Here is a 19,348-nt window from a genome sequence, read left to right on the forward strand (position 1 = left end):
TTGCTTCTGTGTCTTCCTCTGGCTTACATTTCTGTTCTTAATCTTCGAGTTTCTTTCTTTTTCTTTTTTTTTGAGACAGAGAGAGAAAGAGAAGAGACAGAGCATGAGTGGGAGAGGGGCAGAGAGAAAGAGAGAGAGAGAGAATCCTAAGCAGGCTCCACACCCAGCACAGAGTCTGACCCAGGGCTTGAACCCAAGACCCTGAGATCACAACCTGAGCCAAAATCAGGAGTCAGACGCTTAAATGACCGAGCCACCCAGGTGCCCCTAAACTTCTATTTCTATGTGTTTTTCAGTGACTCCAAATGCTAGTTCGAGGATATTTGATTTGGTCTAAAGTGCATCACCTTACGGTCATACTTGGCCTCACGGTCTTGTGCGAAAAGAATGGTCACAGGCTAAAATGTTATGATTCACATTTTAAATTTTGTTTTCAAGGCAGTTCGGTATAGAGTTGGCTGGCTTTCTTCTATAGGAGAAATTCTATAGAGGAGTTCTATGGGTCGGATTCCCAGGCAAATGCGCGGTAGCCCCTGATGCTGACGGGGGAGGTTGGTGGGGTTGAGGTGGGTTGTTCTTTCCCTCCTAAGGGGTCTCTGAATTCTGCCTCTGACTTCCTCCCTCCCTTTGATGCCAGACCCCCCGGGGACATCACTCCTTCTCGGTGGAGTTTAAACCCAGAACCGCGTTCCGTGCTTCGTGTTAGGGCCAGCCTTTCCCTTCCGGAGATGACATCCTCTGCTCACTTCCCATCCCGGTCTCCTCGGCCCTCCCGCCCCCGCTGTCCCCACTCTCAGATCTGCGGTGGCCGTGGGGACTCTGGCGACTCCGTATTTGTCGCTGTCCTTACGGGAGACCTGATGTTCGTGGCATTCTCTCTTTCTTGGAAATGCCGACAGCACGCGTCAGGAGCTGCTTTTTTGTCCTCAAATCCCCGTTTCTGCACGAGTCCACTTCTGTTCCGTCAGTCCACGTCTCCGTGGAGCACAGGACCACGCTTTTTATTTACTATACTCTTAGATGTTTGGGAAGCTGGAAAGCTCACTCTTCTCCCTTGATCTTTGTCAGAAATACCGTGGCTGCTCGTGCAGAATCAGTGCTCCTTGTGAACCTTGAAATCAGTGCTCCACACTAATTACAAACATTTTGAGAGTGCCTGATACACAATAGGTGACTTATAACCTGCCTCACAGAGAAAGGAACTGGCAGCCGAAGCCGTTAGCTTCGCGGACTCCCCCTCCCTTCCGCGGTTAACCGCAGCCTCTTCCTGTCTCGTTACAATGAAGAACCTTCTCTCCCCTGTGTAAGGCTCACCCCTGCACCCCTGCTCTGGGCCCGGATCTTTTTATTTTGATTTATGTATTTATTTTTACAGCCCCACGGGCTCAGCACACATGTGGCCACCACCTTGGACCACAGCTCCCGCGTTTTGTCACCCAGCCTCTCCCCCCTGCCCCTCCCCATCGTGGAGCAGACGCGGGTCCCCTCCCCGGCTGGCTCTCGCCCACGTCTCCCGGCTCCTCTCAGCCTTCTCTCCTTGTCCATCCTGCTCCGGCCACTCCGGAGCCACATCCAGGCCCCACGCACATGCATCTTCCTTCGTCTTGGGCCCTGCAAACCTGACCCCTTTCCCCACATTGCCCCAGGCTCCTCCAGCCCCCGGAACGACGCCTGACCTTCAGAACCTGGCTCAGATGCCCTACCCCTGAAGTTTGGTGGGTGCCCCCGCAAGGCCCTCCATCACCCCATCTGCTGCCCCAAGTCTCCCCAGGGCACTTGCCGGGGCACTGTCCCCCACCGGCCTGGGAGCTGCCAGGAGGCAGGGGCTGCGGTCACCTGGGAAGACCGGTCCCCATCACGGTCCCGGCACACGGTCCATGCCGACTTCCCGCTGGATTCCCGTCCTCCTTCCCCGCGAAGAAGGAAGCCCTCGGGACGACAGCAAGCGAGGGAGGACCCAATCCGAACAGCCACCGTTTACCCGCCAGAAGGAGCTCGCGGGTCCTCCGTTCGCCTCTCTCTCCGGCGGTGACGGCAGCAACCAGGACAGGAGGCAACATGGAGGTGAAGCACTTCACTCGCGGGGGCGCCCCCAGGGTCACCCCCCGACGGAGCCGGACAGGTCACCTGTCACCCCCATTCATCACTCTGTCCTCACCTCGCATGTGCCTTTCTCATCAGCATGGAAAGGATTTCCTCCTTTTCCAGGGCGACTGGGACTCCTACGAGCCCATGTCGGCCTTTACCGGAATCTTCCCTCTACTGGGCCAAACATCGTCGTGCCCTTCCTCTTGGGGCCCAGAGAACAGTTTTTGCTGCTGGTCTCCTCGGGGCCCCATCAATCTTCTTGCCTTATCTGGCGATGCTGGGGCCTTAGTTAATTTCAGTACGACAGACTGTCCCGATCAACAACCTCCTCGAGAATGAACACTCGATTACCGAATGAATGGAGCTCTGTCCGTCGTGGGTTCATCCTTTGTCCCCACCGGGGCTTTGGCCATCTGGAAAGCCGGGCCCGCTTCCTGTTTCCCATGATGACACAGGTCAGTAAGGTAGTCCAGACAATGGCAGATTGTGAAATTATGAGAATTAATAAATCGTCTGGGGAATAATCACATGAAGTTCTAGAATTGCAAAACTCGATTTCAATCACCCCAAAGGAGAAAAACCATCTGGAAGTGAACGTTTGGTCTCCCAAACTCCTATTTTACAATGGATTTGAATCAGAATTTCTGGGGTGGTTTGTGTGTGTGTGTGTGTGTGTGTGTGTTTTAGCTGAAGGTGCCTCTGTGGAGGGGGTGTGGGAACAGGTATCAGCTAGGGGTCCTGGAGGGCCATGTGAGGTGACATGGGAGGAGCCAGCCACACAGCCCTCGGGGAAGGGCATCGTGGGAAGTGAGAGGAACACGTCCTCGGGGCTGGCAAACAGGAAGGGGGCCATATGGGAAACAGACTAAAACAAACAGAAATGAATAGACACTTACGTTGTTCCTCAAATACACCATTTACGACCCTTCCTTTCGACAGGGTTCCAATCACTTTATGGCTTGACTCTTCTCAGCACTGGCCAGCACGGCCCAGGTGGACCCAGCTAGATGCCACCTGTCACTCAACCATCCTCACTGTGGGACCCTCCGGGAGGATGGCAGGGACCCTCCCCACAACCCTCCCTGCCTGCCCCCCTCCACAACAGCGCCCGGACCCCCTCCCTTCATACATCTCATTGACGGGCAACGAGGCGGCGGCCAAAGAGCGGCTTGCGAGGAAGACGAAGTTCTTGGCTTTGCACAAAGTCCTCAGGGTCTTTGCCCCCCGGGCTCTCTGGGTCCCAGGTGGGGGCCCTCTCTTGTTCTCACGCCAACCCCTTCCTCTAGCCAGTCGGCCCAGATGTACGTAAAGCCAACGCAACAAGAGACCCAAACGGCCTGCTGTCCGAGGGCCTCCCGGTCGGCCCCCAGCCTCGTCGCCGTAGGCCCCAGGGCCCCGTGGTGGAGCCTGACCTGTCGCAGCACGAGAAGGCCCAGCCACAGAGAAAGGAGCAGCCGCTGGGCACAAGGCTACTGCCGTGGCGAGTACTTTGGTCTCCTTGCTCCCTCGTCCTTCCTGGAGGCCTCAGCCTCGGGCTCTGACTCTCCACCACGGCCTGGCCAGCAGGAGGCGAGGAGCCGGTGACGGCAGGCAGGTGCTTCGGTTGGTAACTGTGGAGGGGCCCCCGAGGGTGGCAGAGTTCCCTCCTCCCACTGCGGGGGGGGGGGGGCAGAAAGAAGCCGGTCCAAGCCGGCAGCTGTTATTTACACGTCTGAGTCACGTGCGAGGGCGGGAGTGTCACAACAGTCCAGATGACTCAGGAGAGGAAAGAAATGAGGCCTTCGACAAAGCTGGGTACTATCTTTGTAAAACCCGATGCCTCTGCTAAAAATAGACCCCAGCACCCAGTGCTGGTTCCTGATGGGAGGACGACACAGATAATGAAGTTATTTCACGTCTGTCTTTCGCCCGGGCTGCCGGCCCACCTGTCTGCCACCTCGGTGAGCATCTCAATTTCCCAGCGGCTGCTTTCGGCAAAATATTCCAGAAGCTGCATGCCGCTCTAGTCCCGCCTCCCCACTACTGCTGCTGCTGTTCACCTTAGCTCTGGCGTCTGAGGGCAAGGGAGCAAAACCGAGTTTAATGCTCACCGCCAGTCCCACCCTTTCTGAACCCAAGAAACCACTTGGGCGGTTGACGGCTCGGATGGGAATGTCGAGTTTCCATGTCTAGGAGATGGGTTTGGAACGTGTCTCGCTCATGGGGAGGGACGTCGTGCATGCGGAATGACTGACTTTCTGCGCCAAACCATTCGACCTGAATTTTTATGATTATGGTCTGAGATCAACCAAACCCACAAGATGAGGGGGAAACTCCACATGACTTTAAATAAATATCAACTCTTACCTGCACGTGAAATACACTAACTAGCATCAATGAGCAAAGAAGACAAAACATGAGTTGTTTTTTTAAATCATATGGTGAAAGTGTAAGAAGGGTGTGGAAAAAGGTGGCTGGGAGCTGCCCGTGGGGAAGACCGGAATTGATGACCAATGCCGTCGCGCATGGAGCCTCCTCACCCTCTCCACCCACCCGCGGGGCTGTCTCTCCTGCTGGCTGGTGGGACGGGGTGGGAAAGGGGGAAGCTGGCAGCTGGAAGTCCAGATTCGCACCTCTATGCATAGACGGAGGACTAAGGGAAAAAGGGGCTGCTCTTCTCCAGCTCAGATTGGGAAAAAATCTCAGGGCAGGACTGTGATTGGCCCACCTTGAACCGCTTGCCCACCCATTGGACCAACTGTTCAAGGAGCGGGGGATGCCATTGGCTCAGCTTGGCAGCAGTGGGCGGGGCTCTGCGACCGCAGGAGGTGCAATACCCCACATGGCCGCTGGGGGGGGGCTTGAGAGTCAACAGCGACTGCAGCCCAGGTTGGTCCCATGTGGCCTCCATCTAGTTGTGCAGGAGAGGCTACTCAAAGGTGGGTCTCCGGGTTGAGGCCCCCCGGGGAGCTTGACGGCATATACAATCGGCTTCAGTTTGGAACGGCCCCGCCCACTTCCTGGCAGGGAGAAGAAGGAGCTAGTGCTCTGGGGAGATGCACTTTTTAGGGAAGCAAAGGTTCCTCTCTAGGGAAATGGTTTTACAGGCTGTAAAAATTTCACAAGGTCACACAATATTTTCTAAGAAAGGCACAATGAGAATTACATCCTTCAGCTCCATAGAGGAGGGAAAGAGGGGCTGTGCCTTGTAGACGGAGCGGAGTCAGGCTGAAATAGATACGCGGTTCCTGGGACTGGGGAGGGGTGGGCTTCAGAAGAACCACCCGCGAGCTGAAGCAGTTCTCTTCCATTTTACACCCTTTAAGTTGGGGGATGCTTTTTTATGAGAATACCCAACCTCGGCGGGGTTCCAGGGAAGCAGGTACACGTGCAGGGTGCCCAGGGAACGGTGGGTCGGAAAGCGACTTGATAATACGTACTTGCAGCCACTAAAGCACTTGGCTTTTCCGACCCTGCGACCTCTCTTCGTGGAATTTCTCCTTAGGAACCCAAACGAAAATAAGGCAAAATGAAGATCCTCACCAAGCTCTAACTCCTACCGGAGAATTCCAAGGGCCAGGGTCGTGTTTTATTTATCACCGTGTCCCCAGCGCAGTCTCTATCGGGCCTGACACAGAGCCGGCGCTCCGCAATCTGTTAAAATAATAAGTGAAAATGCATGCCCGCAAAAGGGTCATTTCTACACTAATCACGTAGGATCATTTCAGTGTGAGAGGACGTTGTCCTCCGAATAAGAACTATGAAAACGATACTACAGAGTGGGAGACGGCAACAGGAAAACAAGCAATTATTTGTTGCTTTCTAGACGCTGAATTCCCTACCATACAGTCCCTTAATACGTACGCACTAACATGTTTTAAAACAATTGATGTGTTTGCGAAATGTGCTTTCGTGGCAGAACGGCCAACGGCACCAAATATGTGACGGGTGACGCGTGGCCGACAGGCACGTGGGAGGCTTCAACACAATATGAGCCAAGACAGACGTTTTCTTGTTACGATATTGTGATTTATAATGAGAAAGTTGTATTTGGTCCTCGTCCCTGTTCCTGGCACACAGCTCTTAAACCCGCGTCACCTCCCAAGTGATCAGAGCACCAGGAAACTCTTGTTCTGATACCTGGTCTTGACCCTGGTTCCCGACACGGCGCTCCTGGATCCTTTGTTCTAACGAGGCGATGCTAGGTGGCTCCCGGGTGGGGGCTGGACGCGGGAAAGACCCAGCTGCCGTCAGAAGCCTGGAACGTTCAGTTCGCCCAGCCCGTTCTCCAGAGTGAGGGGCTGGAAAAGGGTCCCTCAAATGATGATCACGTCCACATGGTGAAGCCTCCGTAAAAGTCCCAAAAGTAGAGGGCGGGTGAACACGGGCGCATGGGGGGCGCTGGCAGAGGGGTGCCCCCGGGGAAGGGCGGGAGCTCGGCACCCCTCCCCGTACCTCGCCCTACGCCCCTCCCATCTGAGTTCACGGCCTCCTTCATCCTGTCCTCGTATGACAAACGGGTGAGCAGCGACCGCTCTGAGCTGCGTGGGCCCCTCCAGCAAATTATGGAACTTGAGAGGGGGTCGTGGGAGCCTCCCCTCCGGAGCAGGGAGGTCAGAAGCACAAGAGACAGCCTGGCCTTGTGACTGGTGTCTGAGGTGGGGACAGTCTCCGGGTGGATGGTGTCACAAGTGACTTACACTGCAGGACACCTGGCTGGGGCCGCAGAATTTCTTGGTGTGGGGAAAACCCTACCCCCCTGGGGCGCAGCGTGTCCGCAGCACTGCGCTCCGAGTCGTGCAGGAGGAATGTGGGTGTGATCGGCACACTTACCCACCAGGCGTCTGTACAAGAATGGCTGCATGACTGGTAAGGCCTGGTAGAAAAGGAGAACGTGGGGACCCTGTGTAAAAAAACTACCTGGGGCACCCGGGGGCTCAGTCGGTTCAGCGTCCGACTTCGGCTCGAGTCATAATATCACGGTCCGTGGGTTCGAGCCCCGCGTCGGGCTCTGTGCTGACAGCTCGGAGCCTGGAGCCTGTTTCGGATTCTGCGTCTCCCTCTCTCTGACCCTCCCCTCGTGCTCTGTCTGTCTGTCTCTCTCAAAAAATAAATAAACATTGAAAAAAATTTTTTTAACTAGCATGAATTTCAAGATGGCAGTAGCAAAGCGTTATGTGGGGTCCTTTTGACCTTCTGAGGGTGACTTTGCCGCTGTGCAGGTCAGCTCCCCGGGGCCACCCTGGAGGTGCACACGGGCTGGGAGTGGTTCCGTGCTCCTGGGTTCTAGCGTCCAGCCCCCTCCCGCTGGCCTGCCGCCAGAACAGGGACACCTTCTCTCTGTGCCCCGTCTGGTCGCAGTCTGGCCTCCCTGCCAGCCCCGGCCCCTCCCCCCGACTCTGGGTCCAGCTCTGCAAGCCGGGAGCAGCCCCTCCGGTCCCCGTGGGCTGTGCTCCTTCCAGAACTTGCCACCGCCGGGGGAATGCGCCTTCAAATTACCATCTGCAGATTCAGCCCGACGCACCCTCCCCCTACCTTCCCATTAAAATCCTCATAAAAAAAGATGAAAAGGAGAAAATTCACAGCAGCAGGGACATTATGGGTAATAAGCAACCATATGCCAGAGCCCCGGGTGCGATCACGTCCCGGCGGCCGCAGGGTTGTGGTTAGAAAAGCAGCCGCGACCACAGCTGACGCCCGAACGAGGCCCGCGGCCCTGCATCCAGCTGGGGTGGCCGCATCTCAGGCTGCGGGCCCCTCAGAGACAGGCTTCTGGGGGGTCACCCGCTGCCCGGCCCCTGCCTCTCGCGCCAGCCCTGGGGAAACTGGGAAGCCTGGCTAACCCTCAGCCTCCCCTGCGTCCTGTACTCCTTGGTCACCCGGGAAGTCCTTGCCCGCTCTCCTGCCCGCCCCCACCCTCGCCCTCCCCAGCCCTACCCGCCCCTGCCGGGCTGCCTCTCCCTGATCCTGTGCCCGTTGCTCTCCTTGTGTCCCTTGGGACTCTGTGCCTCGTAACCTGTCAGGGTGAGTGTGCTCCTGTCTAAGAAGCCCGACTCCCCAGGGACCCGCTCAGCTCTCTTCCCATCCCCTCACCCCTGCCCACGTCCACAGGCAGGAAGGGAGGCCAGGCCGTGCTAACACTCGGGCGTCCTGGGTGGAGTGACCAAGGAGAGGGACCACCAGCAGACATCTGACCAGATGGCTCCCCCCAGGCCACGGGAGCGGTGACTCCCAGGCCCATCTCCTCTGTTTCACTCCTCGCTCCTGCTGCACAATGGCCATCCCCACCCCTGCACGGACACGGGACCACAGTGAGGACGAGCAACCCCAGTTCCGTGAGGTCTCCGTGTCCCCGCTGAGCTGTTGGTGGCATCTTATGACCAAGATTCACCTATAAACAGGGGAGCCCCTGGCCTGGTCCAGATGGTGTGGCTCCCTCAGAAACCAGTAATGTTGGCACGACTGTAGGATTTCAGAAGAAAAGTCTACCCAAGAAGAGAAAGTTAAGATGCCTTCGCTGTGTCTTTCAGGAGCTGCCTACACACTCATTTGTTCGAACCACGGGTTTCTCCTCGACTAGACCGATTCTCGGGACAACAGACGGGCTCACCTGATGAGCAAATGAGTCCCTTTCCAAACGGCTGCTGTCCCACCAGGGCTCCGTGGGAGAAGACCCTCCTGGTCTCAGTGCTGGCCGTCCTCCTGGCTCAACTCAACTCCGGCGGCTTTTACCTTCGGGCCGTCCGCCGCCCGCAGCGCCCTGGACTCTGCCCACCTCTCAGATGCCCGCGTGCGGTCCTCGCAAGGTGACCGGCAGCCGGTGCGTCCGCCACCCGCCCCCCCAGCCCCTCGTTGCCCCTCCCCCATGTGAAGGCTGCGCCGGAGGTGTTTGGGTCGTTGGGGAGCATCTACCGTGGGGGCAAAGACTCTGGCTCCGGAGGACGGCCTGGGGCCTAAACGAAGATCGGCGCAGTTTACTCAGCGAGCGCTGGCCCCGCGGAGGGACTGGGGATCCGGGAGCTGCGGGGACGCGGAACTTGACAGAGAGGGGACAGTTTTGTGCAAACTGGGATGCGTGGGTCGGCCCATCCCCAGGAGGAACCGCTAAGGGGGTGCGGGGATCAGGAGCATCAGGCCGCATCCTGACCCCCTGGGGGACACGGAGGGTGCGTTAGGCCTCTGTTCGTCCCCACATGAACTGAGGGGAGAGCCTTGACCTCCCGTGCCTTCTGATGTCCACTAAGGTCCTTGGGCTGGGGACGTGCTGGGGCAGGGGGTGGGGAGACAGCCTGAGGGCCACCCTCCATGCACCGACGCCCCCCCTCACAACTGTAGCTCCAAAGGGCACAGGGTCACATGATTCACGCAGACAAATGAGGGCGCCTAGCCGTGCACCCCCATCACATGACACAGAAACTGACTTGGGGTGGGGGGTCTTCCCACGGTCAAAGGGAGGGCCCGGGCCAGCACTCCACCTTCCTGGAGGTCCCTAAGGAAGGGCGGGGCTCGCAGAGAATTCCCCTCCAAGTCCATGGGTCATCAGGAAGGCATCTGCTTGACCCCTTCTCTCATTACTTCTGGAATTGAAAACATTTCAGGGAGTCCCACGTGAGGAGGGCATTAAGACAGGAGTGCCACGTGCCTAGACCGCGAACGGAGGGCCCAGCACCCGCACACGTATTCTGCGTGACCTTGAAGACACGGAAACCCAGCCAGAGGCTCCCAGGGCCCTGAGTGGGGGGCCGGGGGCTAGCGGGAGGATCACGGGAGTTTTCTGCCTTGGAGTCCGTGGCTGGGGTGGGGGCTCCCCTGAAAGGGCTGTGGTGTCCCCTTGAGGGGCCCTTGGTCACAGGGTCCCATGTGGACCCAAGTCCCAGCAGTGCTCACGGGAGCACCTGTGACCCCCCAGCGCACACCTGCTTTAGAAGATTCCTTAAGTCTGTTGAACGCATTTACTTTGTCCCCAGGGAAGGGACACGGGACACGCGAACTGAGATTCTACGGCGAACGTGCCTCCAGGGTCTCCGTCCTCCTTATCACTGCAACAAGGGACGAGTATTTGAAGTCTTGCCTAAGAAGGTCTCTCATCGTCCCCAAATGTCCCCTCATAACAGAGATTAAGCTGCCCTTCACGCTTTGAGTGACTTCTCAAAAATAAAGTCAGTTTTGTCCCCGAGCCTTAAAACTGCCTCTGGTGACGGAAGAGTGGGTGTGATGTGCCGCAGCGACCCGTCATTTCTGCCGCAGGACGGCCGTGTCGGAGGGAAGTAGTCACAGCGGCACCAGCGTCCGGAGTTGGGATTTGGGCTGTGGGTCTGGCCAGCTGCTTCTGTCCGTCCGTCCAGGAGACTCACAGGCCAGGGTCCGGGACTGCTTACATACGGAGCGGTCTGAGCTCTCACAAAAGGCTGAAGACGGGGCAGGTGACCGCTGGACGCGGCTTTGCCATGGTCTTGAGTGGGACATTAAGGGGCAGGAGAAACATCCGGAAACTCTGTCTTTGGTGTCTTAAAATTTTCCTGCCTTTGCGGCAGAGAAGTCAAGACAAAGTCTCCCCGAAAGGCGGGCATCTTCTCTGAAAGTGGGAGGTTTTGAAACAGGTGCACACAGCTGGCCGGGCCGAGGGAAGGTCCGCCTGACCGGGCACCGGCCAGCCTGAGCCAGGACACGGGCAGCAAACTCCTGCTCTGGCCACGGATGATGCACCGTGGCCAGAAAAGCCCGCCAGGGCTCTGGGGTCCACAGAGAAAGAGGGAGGGGAGCCGCCCTCTGTGAACCAGGCTCTGGCTCAGTCAACCTGAACTCCCAGGAGGGGCTGCGTCTTCTGAAAGGATTAGGACATCGGCCGGAGGGTGGGCTGGAGGACCAGAGACAGAAATTAAGGACACTCTGGAAATTTGGAAATTAATAAAAGTCAACTTACTCGTGTCCAGGTCTCAGTCGGCTGAAATATTTTCCCTCTCACATGAAATTCTCTTCAGCCTCCTTGCAAACCTCGTCCCGAGTCCGACCCTCCGGGGCCCCCTCCCCCCTCAGCTTCTGTCCTCACTTCTGCCCTGAAGTCTGGACCCACCAGGCACCGCACACCCCGCTTTCCTCGGCCCTTTGTCTTTGTCGCACCTGCTGAGGACCCGAGCCTCCATCCACTCACCGGCCTGCTTCCTGCAACCCAGCACCCCGGCCTCTGAGCGCTTTGGAGCGAGCCGCACCGCATAACCAGGCGGTCGTGTATCATTATTGCCGGCGTGTGACCTCTGAGCGCCACGAGGCCCACGGCATCGCCTGGAGATACTTTATTTCTCAGACCGGCTTTCGTTTCCGTCTTGTCTCAGTTAAGCCCCCCTGACACCCCCCAGATGCGCTGCCCCACCCGCCTCCGGGACCCACGTGCCCGAGTTCGGACGTGCTGCCCGCCGGGACAGCCGCGGCCGTCACACTGGACCCCGCGGCACCCAGGATCGTGGAGCACGGCTGAGTCGTCGGGGTTCTGGTGTTTGCTGGGTCCTTCCGCTGCTCACGTGGGTCTTACTGGAGAGGAAGCCTGTGCGCATTGTCACTTCTCCAGTTCTCCTTCCACAAAATAAAACAAGAAAACAAAACAAAACAAACAAAACACTTCAAAGGGAATGAAAACAGTGGAGGCAGTGCCCAGGCAGAGAAATCCGGGTTCGCACAAAAAGGAAAGTCAGCTGGCTCAGGCTTTGCCTTCACGGCACTAAATCCCGGAAGATGATGATGTGTTTGCAGAGCGTTTGGTGGGGAAGAAATCTAAATACACTAACGATGCTGACGTGAGAAGGCGGAGAACGACGTCACAGATAACGCACGCCCCCCAACTCGGACGCGGTTCTCGAACGTTCCCCTGTGGACAGAGGGACACGTTGAGCGCACACAAGGGCGGGGAAGCTCGGGGCTGAGAGAGCCTGGGAGGGAGCGTGGGTTTCTGCACGGCGATAAAGGGAGTGACATCTACGGTTTGCTAAATACGCTGCAGGAAGAGACGCGGAGGGAATTTGGCAAAAGCCGAGGGTCCCTTGTAAGGAATCAAAGAGGAACAGCCGTGCGGACGGCAAAGCCCATCTGCCTCCAGGTCCGCGTAGACGCCGTGGGGTGAGCGCCCAGCTCGTCACAACCGCCGATTCCCCGTGGCCGCCCGCTGTCACCAAAAGACCCCCGTCAGCCGCGTCTGTGTCGTGTGCTGTGCTTCCCTGGCCACCAGGTGGGCTTCTGGCTCGAGCTGGGCCATCAGATCATCCCCACCAGAAACCCAGCCCTCCGACTGAGACACGGCGCCCGGGTGCCACTGGACAGCTAGGTGGGACGCCCGCCGTGGGAAGGCCCACGAAGGCCTCCAGCCAAGAGCCCCGGGCCGGCCTGGTCCCCGAGCACCTCAAGCCCTGGCCGTTCAGTCGTGGCGTGGACCTCACGACTTCCCCAGCTGCCGAGCGGGAAACGTCCTCGCTAAGCCGGGCCAGCCGGAGTCCCTCTGCCACCACGGGCCAAATGAAACATGACGAACGTGGAAGTTGCTGCCAGGAGTGGAGACTCTGAGCCGGCAGGGAGGCGGGCAGAAGGAGGGTGGCAAGGAGCTTCCTATCCTGTCCGGAAAGACGCGCTCCTCGCCACCCAAAAGTGACGCTCGGGGAAGCCTCCCCTGTCTGCCCCCGGGGCTCCACTCGCTAGTGTTACCGGAGGATTCCAGCACATTCCAGCTACTTCCCGCAGCCTCCACGGTTCCAGAGAGAGACCAGCTCCTGTCTGAGAGAGCCTCCCTGAACGTGGACAGAGCGGAGCTGAGCATGTGGACGTGTGTGTCACGCACGGATGTCGTCGGAAATCCAGGCAGCTGGAGGCCAGTTCCATGCCCGGGCCCGACTCCAGCCACCACGTCTGCCCCTGTGTCCATGTGGCAGGGAAGCTAGTGTCCCGGCCACGACCCTGAGGAGAAGCCAGAGCAGCCCGGGACCCTAGAACTCCCCTCAGCCCCCTCTCTTCCTCCAAAGCACCCTTGAAAGAGAGAAGAGTGGAAGGAGTGCTCCCCAGACTGTGTTCCCCAGACTGTACACCCACACGTGTGCCCACCCCACACGTGCACCCAGACCCACACACAGGCGTGCACACACAAGTGCCCACGCAGGCATGCACACTCACGCACACTCGTGCAACACACACACGCACACCTACACAAAGGCGTGCACGCTCATGCAGGCACACAAGCGCCCACACACTCGTGCACGCCCATACACGTGCACACACAAGTGCCCACGCAGGCATGCACGCTCACACACTCGTGCAACGCACACGTGCACGCCTACACACGCACGCACACCTACACATGGGTGTGCACACTCATGCAGGCACACAAGTGCCCACATGCTCATGCACGCCCACACATGTGCACACTCAAGTGCCCATGCAGGCATGCATGCTCACGCACACACTCGTGCAATGCACGCGTGCATGCCCACACATGCACGCACACCTACACACAGGCGTGCACACTCATGCAGGCACACAAGTGCCCACACACTCATGCATGCCCACACAGGCGTGCACACACAAGTGCCCACGCAGGCACGCACTCTCACACACACAATCGTGCAACGCACACACGTGCATGCCCACACATGCACGCACATCTACACACGGGCGTGCACACTCATGTAGGCACACAAGTGCCCACACACTCACGCATGCCCACACACGTGCACACACAAGTGCCCACGCAGGCATGCACACTCACACACACACTCGTGCAACGCACGCACACATTTGCACACCCGCGGGAGCAGTCAGAGGGCGGGATGTAGTGAACATCCGCCGCTCGGTTTGCAACCTGGTCCCGCCTCTCCGGGAATAGGCCTCTGAGTGGGGTTGGGGATCCCGCTCTCCCGTCCACGCAGTCACAGAGAGGGAGCTGTGCTTGTCCCACGCGGCCCCATCTCCCGGCCACCTAACTCGAGGTGTGCTGGGTTCCAGCTGAGTCGAGTCCTTTCTCCCAAATTTTGAATTTGAATTTAAGAAAGTGGCCGCCAGCCCGGCTGCCCTGTGCACGTGGGCGACACCTCCGGGATCCTGTGCGGACACTATAGCAAACAGGACTGGGCCGGGGGCCGGGGCCACGTCGACGACAGGGCCGGGCAGAGCACAGGAGTGAGAGCCGCCCCAGAAGCTGGCCTGCGGCCTCGCCCGGGACTTAGGATTTCCTCTGCCGGCCGAGTCCCCGCGTCCTCGGTACAGCCACCTCCGTGGCCACCCTCGGGCTTAAGCTGGCTCAAGGCTTCTATTTCTAGCAACCAAGAAAACCCTCATCTCCATCCCTCGACATAAAATTTACATTTTCTACCTTCACCTCTTTTATCCACCTCTTTCTCCAGCCCCACCGTGGTCAGAACAAGCCGCCACCGTGAGGCAGTTAATCGTTTCACACACGTGCCACCCACCGCCAGCCGGCTCGGGGTCCCACGTGTGGCCGGGCCCCCAGACCTCACCACAGAGCCCAGCCACGAGGTGGGCCGTGAGCAGACGGGGCGGCTCCCCCTGCCTGGGCGGCCGCTCCAACTCAACACGAGCTTCCCGCCCTCCAGCCCCACCGCGACCTGGTGACCCGGAGTCCAACATGGCCGGGAGCCTGGGGCAGCAGTGAGCCGGGCTGGGCCGGTGCCGTGTGGCAAGTGTGAGCCCTGATTGACCAGCGGACCTGCCCCGTCATCGGGCCCGGGGCACCACTGGCCTCTCCTCTGGGATGCAAGAGGAAGCCAGGCAGTAGTAGAAGGGCCGGCTAACGCAGTCCTGAAGGTTCTACCAGGAAGGCCAGGCGTGGGGCCCGGAGGCCCAGGCGTGGGGCCCGGAGGCCCAGGCGTGGGGCCCGGAGGCCCAGGCGTGGGGCCCGGAGGACCAGGCGTGGGGCCCGGAGGACCAGGCGTGGGGCCCGGAGGCCCAGGCGTGGGGCCCGGAGGACCAGGCGTGGGGCCCGGAGGACCAGGCGTGGGGCCCGGAGGCCCAGGCGTGGGGCCCGGAGGCCCAGGCGTGGGGCCCGGAGGCCCAGGCGTGGGGCCCGGAGGACCAGGCGTGGGGCCCGGAGGCCCAGGCGTGGGGCCCGGAGGACCAGGCGTGGGGCCCGGACGACCTGGCGTGGGGCCCAGAGGACCAGGCGTGGGGCCCGGAGGCCCAGGCGTGGGGCCCGGAGGACCAGGCGTGGGGCCCGGAGGACCTGGCGTGGGGCCCGGAGGACCAGGCGTGGGGCCCGGAGGACCAGGCGTGGGGCCCGGAGGACCAGGCGTGGGGCCCGGAGGACCAGGCGTGGGGCCCGGACGACCAGGCGTGGGGCCCGGAGGACCAGGCGTGGGGCCCGGAGGACCAGGCGTGGGGCCCGGACGACCAGGCGTGGGGCCCGGAGGACCAGGCGTGGGGCCCGGAGGACCAGGCGTGGGGCCCGGAGGACCTGGCGTGGGGCCCGGAGGACCAGGCGTGGGGCCCGGAGGACCAGGCGTGGGGCCCGGAGGACCAGGCGTGGGGCCCGGAGGACCAGGCGTGGGGCCCGGAGGACCAGGCGTGGGGCCCGGAGGACCTGGCGTGGGGCCCGGAGGACCAGGCGTGGGGCCCGGAGGACCAGGCGTGGGGCCCGGAGGACCAGGCGTGGGGCCCAGACGACCAGGCGTGGGGCCCGGAGGACCAGGCGTGGGGCCCAGAGGACCAGGCGTGGGGCCCAGACGACCTGGCGTGGGGCCCAGAGGACCAGGCGTGGGGCCCAGACGACCAGGCGTGGGGCCCAGAGGACCAGGCGTGGGGCCCGGACGACCAGGCGTGGGGCCCAGAGGACCAGGCGTGGGGCCCGGAGGACCAGGCGTGGGGCCCAGAGGACCAGGCGTGGGGCCCAGAGGACCAGGCGTGGGGCCCAGACGACCTGGCGTGGGGCCCAGAGGACCAGGCGTGGGGCCCAGACGACCAGGCGTGGGGCCCAGAGGACCAGGCGTGGGGCCCAGACGACCTGGCGTGGGGCCCAGACGACCAGGCGTGGGGCCCAGACGACCAGGCGTGGGGCCCAGAGGACCAGGCGTGGGGCCCAGACGACCTGGCGTGGGGCCCAGAGGACCAGGCGTGGGGCCCAGACGACCAGGCGTGGGGCCCAGAGGACCAGGCGTGGGGCCCAGACGACCTGGCGTGGGGCCCAGAGGACCAGGCGTGGGGCCCAGACGACCAGGCGTGGGGCCCAGACGACCAGGCGTGGGGCCCAGAGGACCAGGCGTGGGGCCCAGAGGACCAGGCGTGGGGCCCAGAGGACCAGGCGTGGGGCCCAGACGACCTGGCGTGGGGCCCAGAGGACCAGGCGTGGGGCCCAGACGACCAGGCGTGGGGCCCAGACGACCTGGCGTGGGGCCCAGACGACCAGGCGTGGGGCCCAGACGACCAGGCGTGGGGCCCAGACGACCAGGCGTGGGGCCCAGAGGCCCAGGCGTGGGGCCCAGAGGCCCAGGCGTGGGGCCCAGAGGCCACCTGATTGTGGATGTGGAGAGGGTGGCTCAACCCGAGGGCCCTCCCAGCATGGCAGGATCCCTCGCGTCCCTCCGTGAGTCCTCGGGCTGGTTCTGGAGCCGTTGTGCCTGCAGGTGGGGGTCTCCCGGGCCACAGCGGGGACACACTGGGCAGGAGGAGGCCGGGAACTAGAGGGCACAGTGGGGGAGGTTCTGGGGAATCGTGAGGACATGTGGAGCAGGGCTGAGTGACGGCCCGGGCACCCGCCTCACGTGGCTGACGGAGCGCCTGAAGCGTGGCGCGTGGGACGTGCCGTCGGCGTGACTGGCACCCGGGGGCCCGGCAGGGGGGCCGCAGGGTAAAGGGTCTTGGTAGTGACGCTGAGATCGACCACCTGTTGAAACGGCCGTGTGTTCCGTGTAGCTTTTGTGGGGGCTTGGACCACGGCCTGTGGCTCAGCACCGTTTCCGTGGGAGAGTCCTGCAGACTTTCTCTGACCGGCGACAGGAACCAGGCACGAGGGAGGATGACGGAGAGGAAGAGGGTGAAGGAAGAGACACTGCTGTTTCACACGAGGAACCTCCCTCCTTCACGGACACCACGCGAGGGCACGGAGAAAGAACCCTTATACACGTACTTCCGCACCATTGGCAGCAGCCGCATAAGGTTTCTGTCCCACTGCCCCCACGCTGCTGGCGAGGAAGAGGAAACTCAGAAAAGCGTGGGCGACCGGCCCAAGCTGGACGGTCAGCGGCAAGCAGAGCTGGGGTGGGCGCCCCACGGTCTTACCCGCCGCCCTCTCCCCCTGCACCCTGCAGCCTTTGTCCCACGCCAGAACGAGCCGGAAGCTTCACGGATGTTCTCGCCGGCCTCTCGGGGTCTCCGGGAAAGGCTGCACGTGTACTTTTAGTCCGGCAGAAATCTCACCGTTTGTTCCTTGAGCAAAATTCAGAGGGCTCCTGGTGGGTCCGGACATCAGACCCACTCGTGGGCTCACCGGGACCATCGCCACCTGCCACGCCTCAGTGGTAGACTCGGGAGAAGCCGGATCCCCTGAAGCCCTGACTCAAGAACTCGGCTGAAAACAAGGCTGCAAATTCCTCCTGACATATGAGCTTATCAAGAATCTGCGACAAAATTTCCAAGCTGTCCAAACAGTTTAATATGCATTCGCTGAGAGCGGGGGCGGGGGGGGCGGGGGATGAAGAATTCCAATTCTCCGCCAGACAGCGGTGACGGGCAGAGAAAATGAGTGGCCCAGTATGCATCTAATCTTCTGATGCTAATTGTCCCCGGAGCAGCACAGGACACAGCCACCAACCCTGCCCCCCCCGCCCTGAGTGCAGCCGCCTTCCGCCTGGCTTCCTGTAGCCAGGGACCCACTACCTGTGCTCACCTGACCCGGCAGGGGTCAGTCCTGGGCCAAGGTCAAGTGCTTTCTGGCCTTTCCTGGCACCTCCCTTCAGGCCGGTGAGGGCAGCAGGACTTCCTGGAATCTGGGGCTCTCCCCGGGGAAAGGGGCCAAGCGGCTCACACGTCCCAGCTGTGAGATGTTCGCTTCTCGGCTCACAGAACAAAGTACCACAAGCTAGGTGGCTTCCACAACAGAAATGTCACCGTTTCAGAGGCTGGAGGTCCGACACCAGCCTCTCTGCAGGGAGGGAGGCTTCTGAGGGCTGGGAGGGTCTGTTCCTGCCCGTCTCCTGCCTTCTGCTGCTTTGCTGGCAGTCCGTGGTGCTCCGTGGCCGGCAGGTGCATCCGTCCCGCCTCTGCCCGCATGTGCACAGGGCGCCTCGCTGTTTGTGTCCAACTTCCTCCTCTCTACAGGAACACCAGCCACACTTGATTAAGGCCGCCCCAGTGACCCCATCTTTACTTAATCATCTGCAGAGACCCTATTTCCAAATAAGGTCACAGTCACCGGTCCCAGGGCTAGGACTTCGGCATCATTCGGGAGGTAGAATTCAGTTCACGGCATCTGGGCGGCTGACACTCCCCGGGAGAACAAATCTGTCCCTGAGCAACAGTCCGATCGGGGGGCAGACGTCGTCTGTTAGCCCGACGAGTCCCTGCCACAGGCCCGGTTTCCCCTGGTTTTCCACTGTGGGGGCCGGGGCGGCCCCCTCCTCCTCACATCCGTGGGGCTGCGGCTGTCTTGCTCTGTCCTGGCTCGGGCACCCGGCTCTCTGGCTTACTCTTGTTCTGCACCCGTAACAGGTCACACGGCATCCTGGCACGCAGTCGAGTCTGGGCTCTGCCGTCTACCACCCGGGTGACCCCAGGCAGTTCTTTGACCTCGTTCAGCCTCACTTTTCCCATCTGTAAACGGGGCTGTGGATTTTCGATCCCTCCGCACGCTGTGCGGAGCAGTCCAGGACGTGGTGGCTCGGGCGAGGCACCGAGCCGTGTCTCGTGCAGCGCGGGTGCGTAACAAGCAGTGGTTTGTCACCGAGGCCCCTGCCGGGCCGAGCCTGACTTGGGGGGACCAGCTCCCCCCTGGTGCTGTCCTGAGGGCCGGCGTTGCCGGGAGCCCTCTCCTCCGACCGGCCCTCGCCCCGCACGTGAAGACCACCCTCTCCGTCCCTGCAGACGAGGGGCTGGGCTTTGGTGGCCTGGGCTGGGGCAGGTGGGCAGGGGGGGGGCCTCATATTAATGAAGGCGGCTTGAACACGAACGAAGGATGCCGTCCAGGCGGATGCACCAGGAAAACAAAGTACCACTTAGCCAATCTCCCAGGGCCCAATTGGACCACGGCTTCAGCAAGCTTGATTTCGAGAAGTGAGCGGTCTCTCCTCTGCCTTAGGGA

The 19,348-nt window shown here is 61.0% G+C and overlaps 1 protein-coding gene across 1 annotated transcript in view; it reads left to right on the plus strand.

The window, feature by feature from the left end:
• MINAR1 (membrane integral NOTCH2 associated receptor 1) overlaps positions 1-2,170 on the plus strand; it is a 41,747-nt gene extending 39,577 nt beyond the window's left edge. Inside the window, exon 4 of the mRNA XM_042987881.1 lies at positions 1,647-2,170. Within this exon, the coding sequence (XP_042843815.1) occupies positions 1,647-1,709 (63 nt within the window). The 3' untranslated portion in view covers positions 1,710-2,170. The remainder of the gene's footprint in view (positions 1-1,646) is intronic.
• The last annotated feature ends 17,178 nt before the right edge of the window (positions 2,171-19,348 follow it).

Source organism: Panthera tigris, chromosome B3 (genome assembly GCF_018350195.1).
Source record: "Panthera tigris isolate Pti1 chromosome B3, P.tigris_Pti1_mat1.1, whole genome shotgun sequence".
Classification (NCBI taxonomy): domain Eukaryota; kingdom Metazoa; phylum Chordata; class Mammalia; order Carnivora; family Felidae; genus Panthera; species Panthera tigris.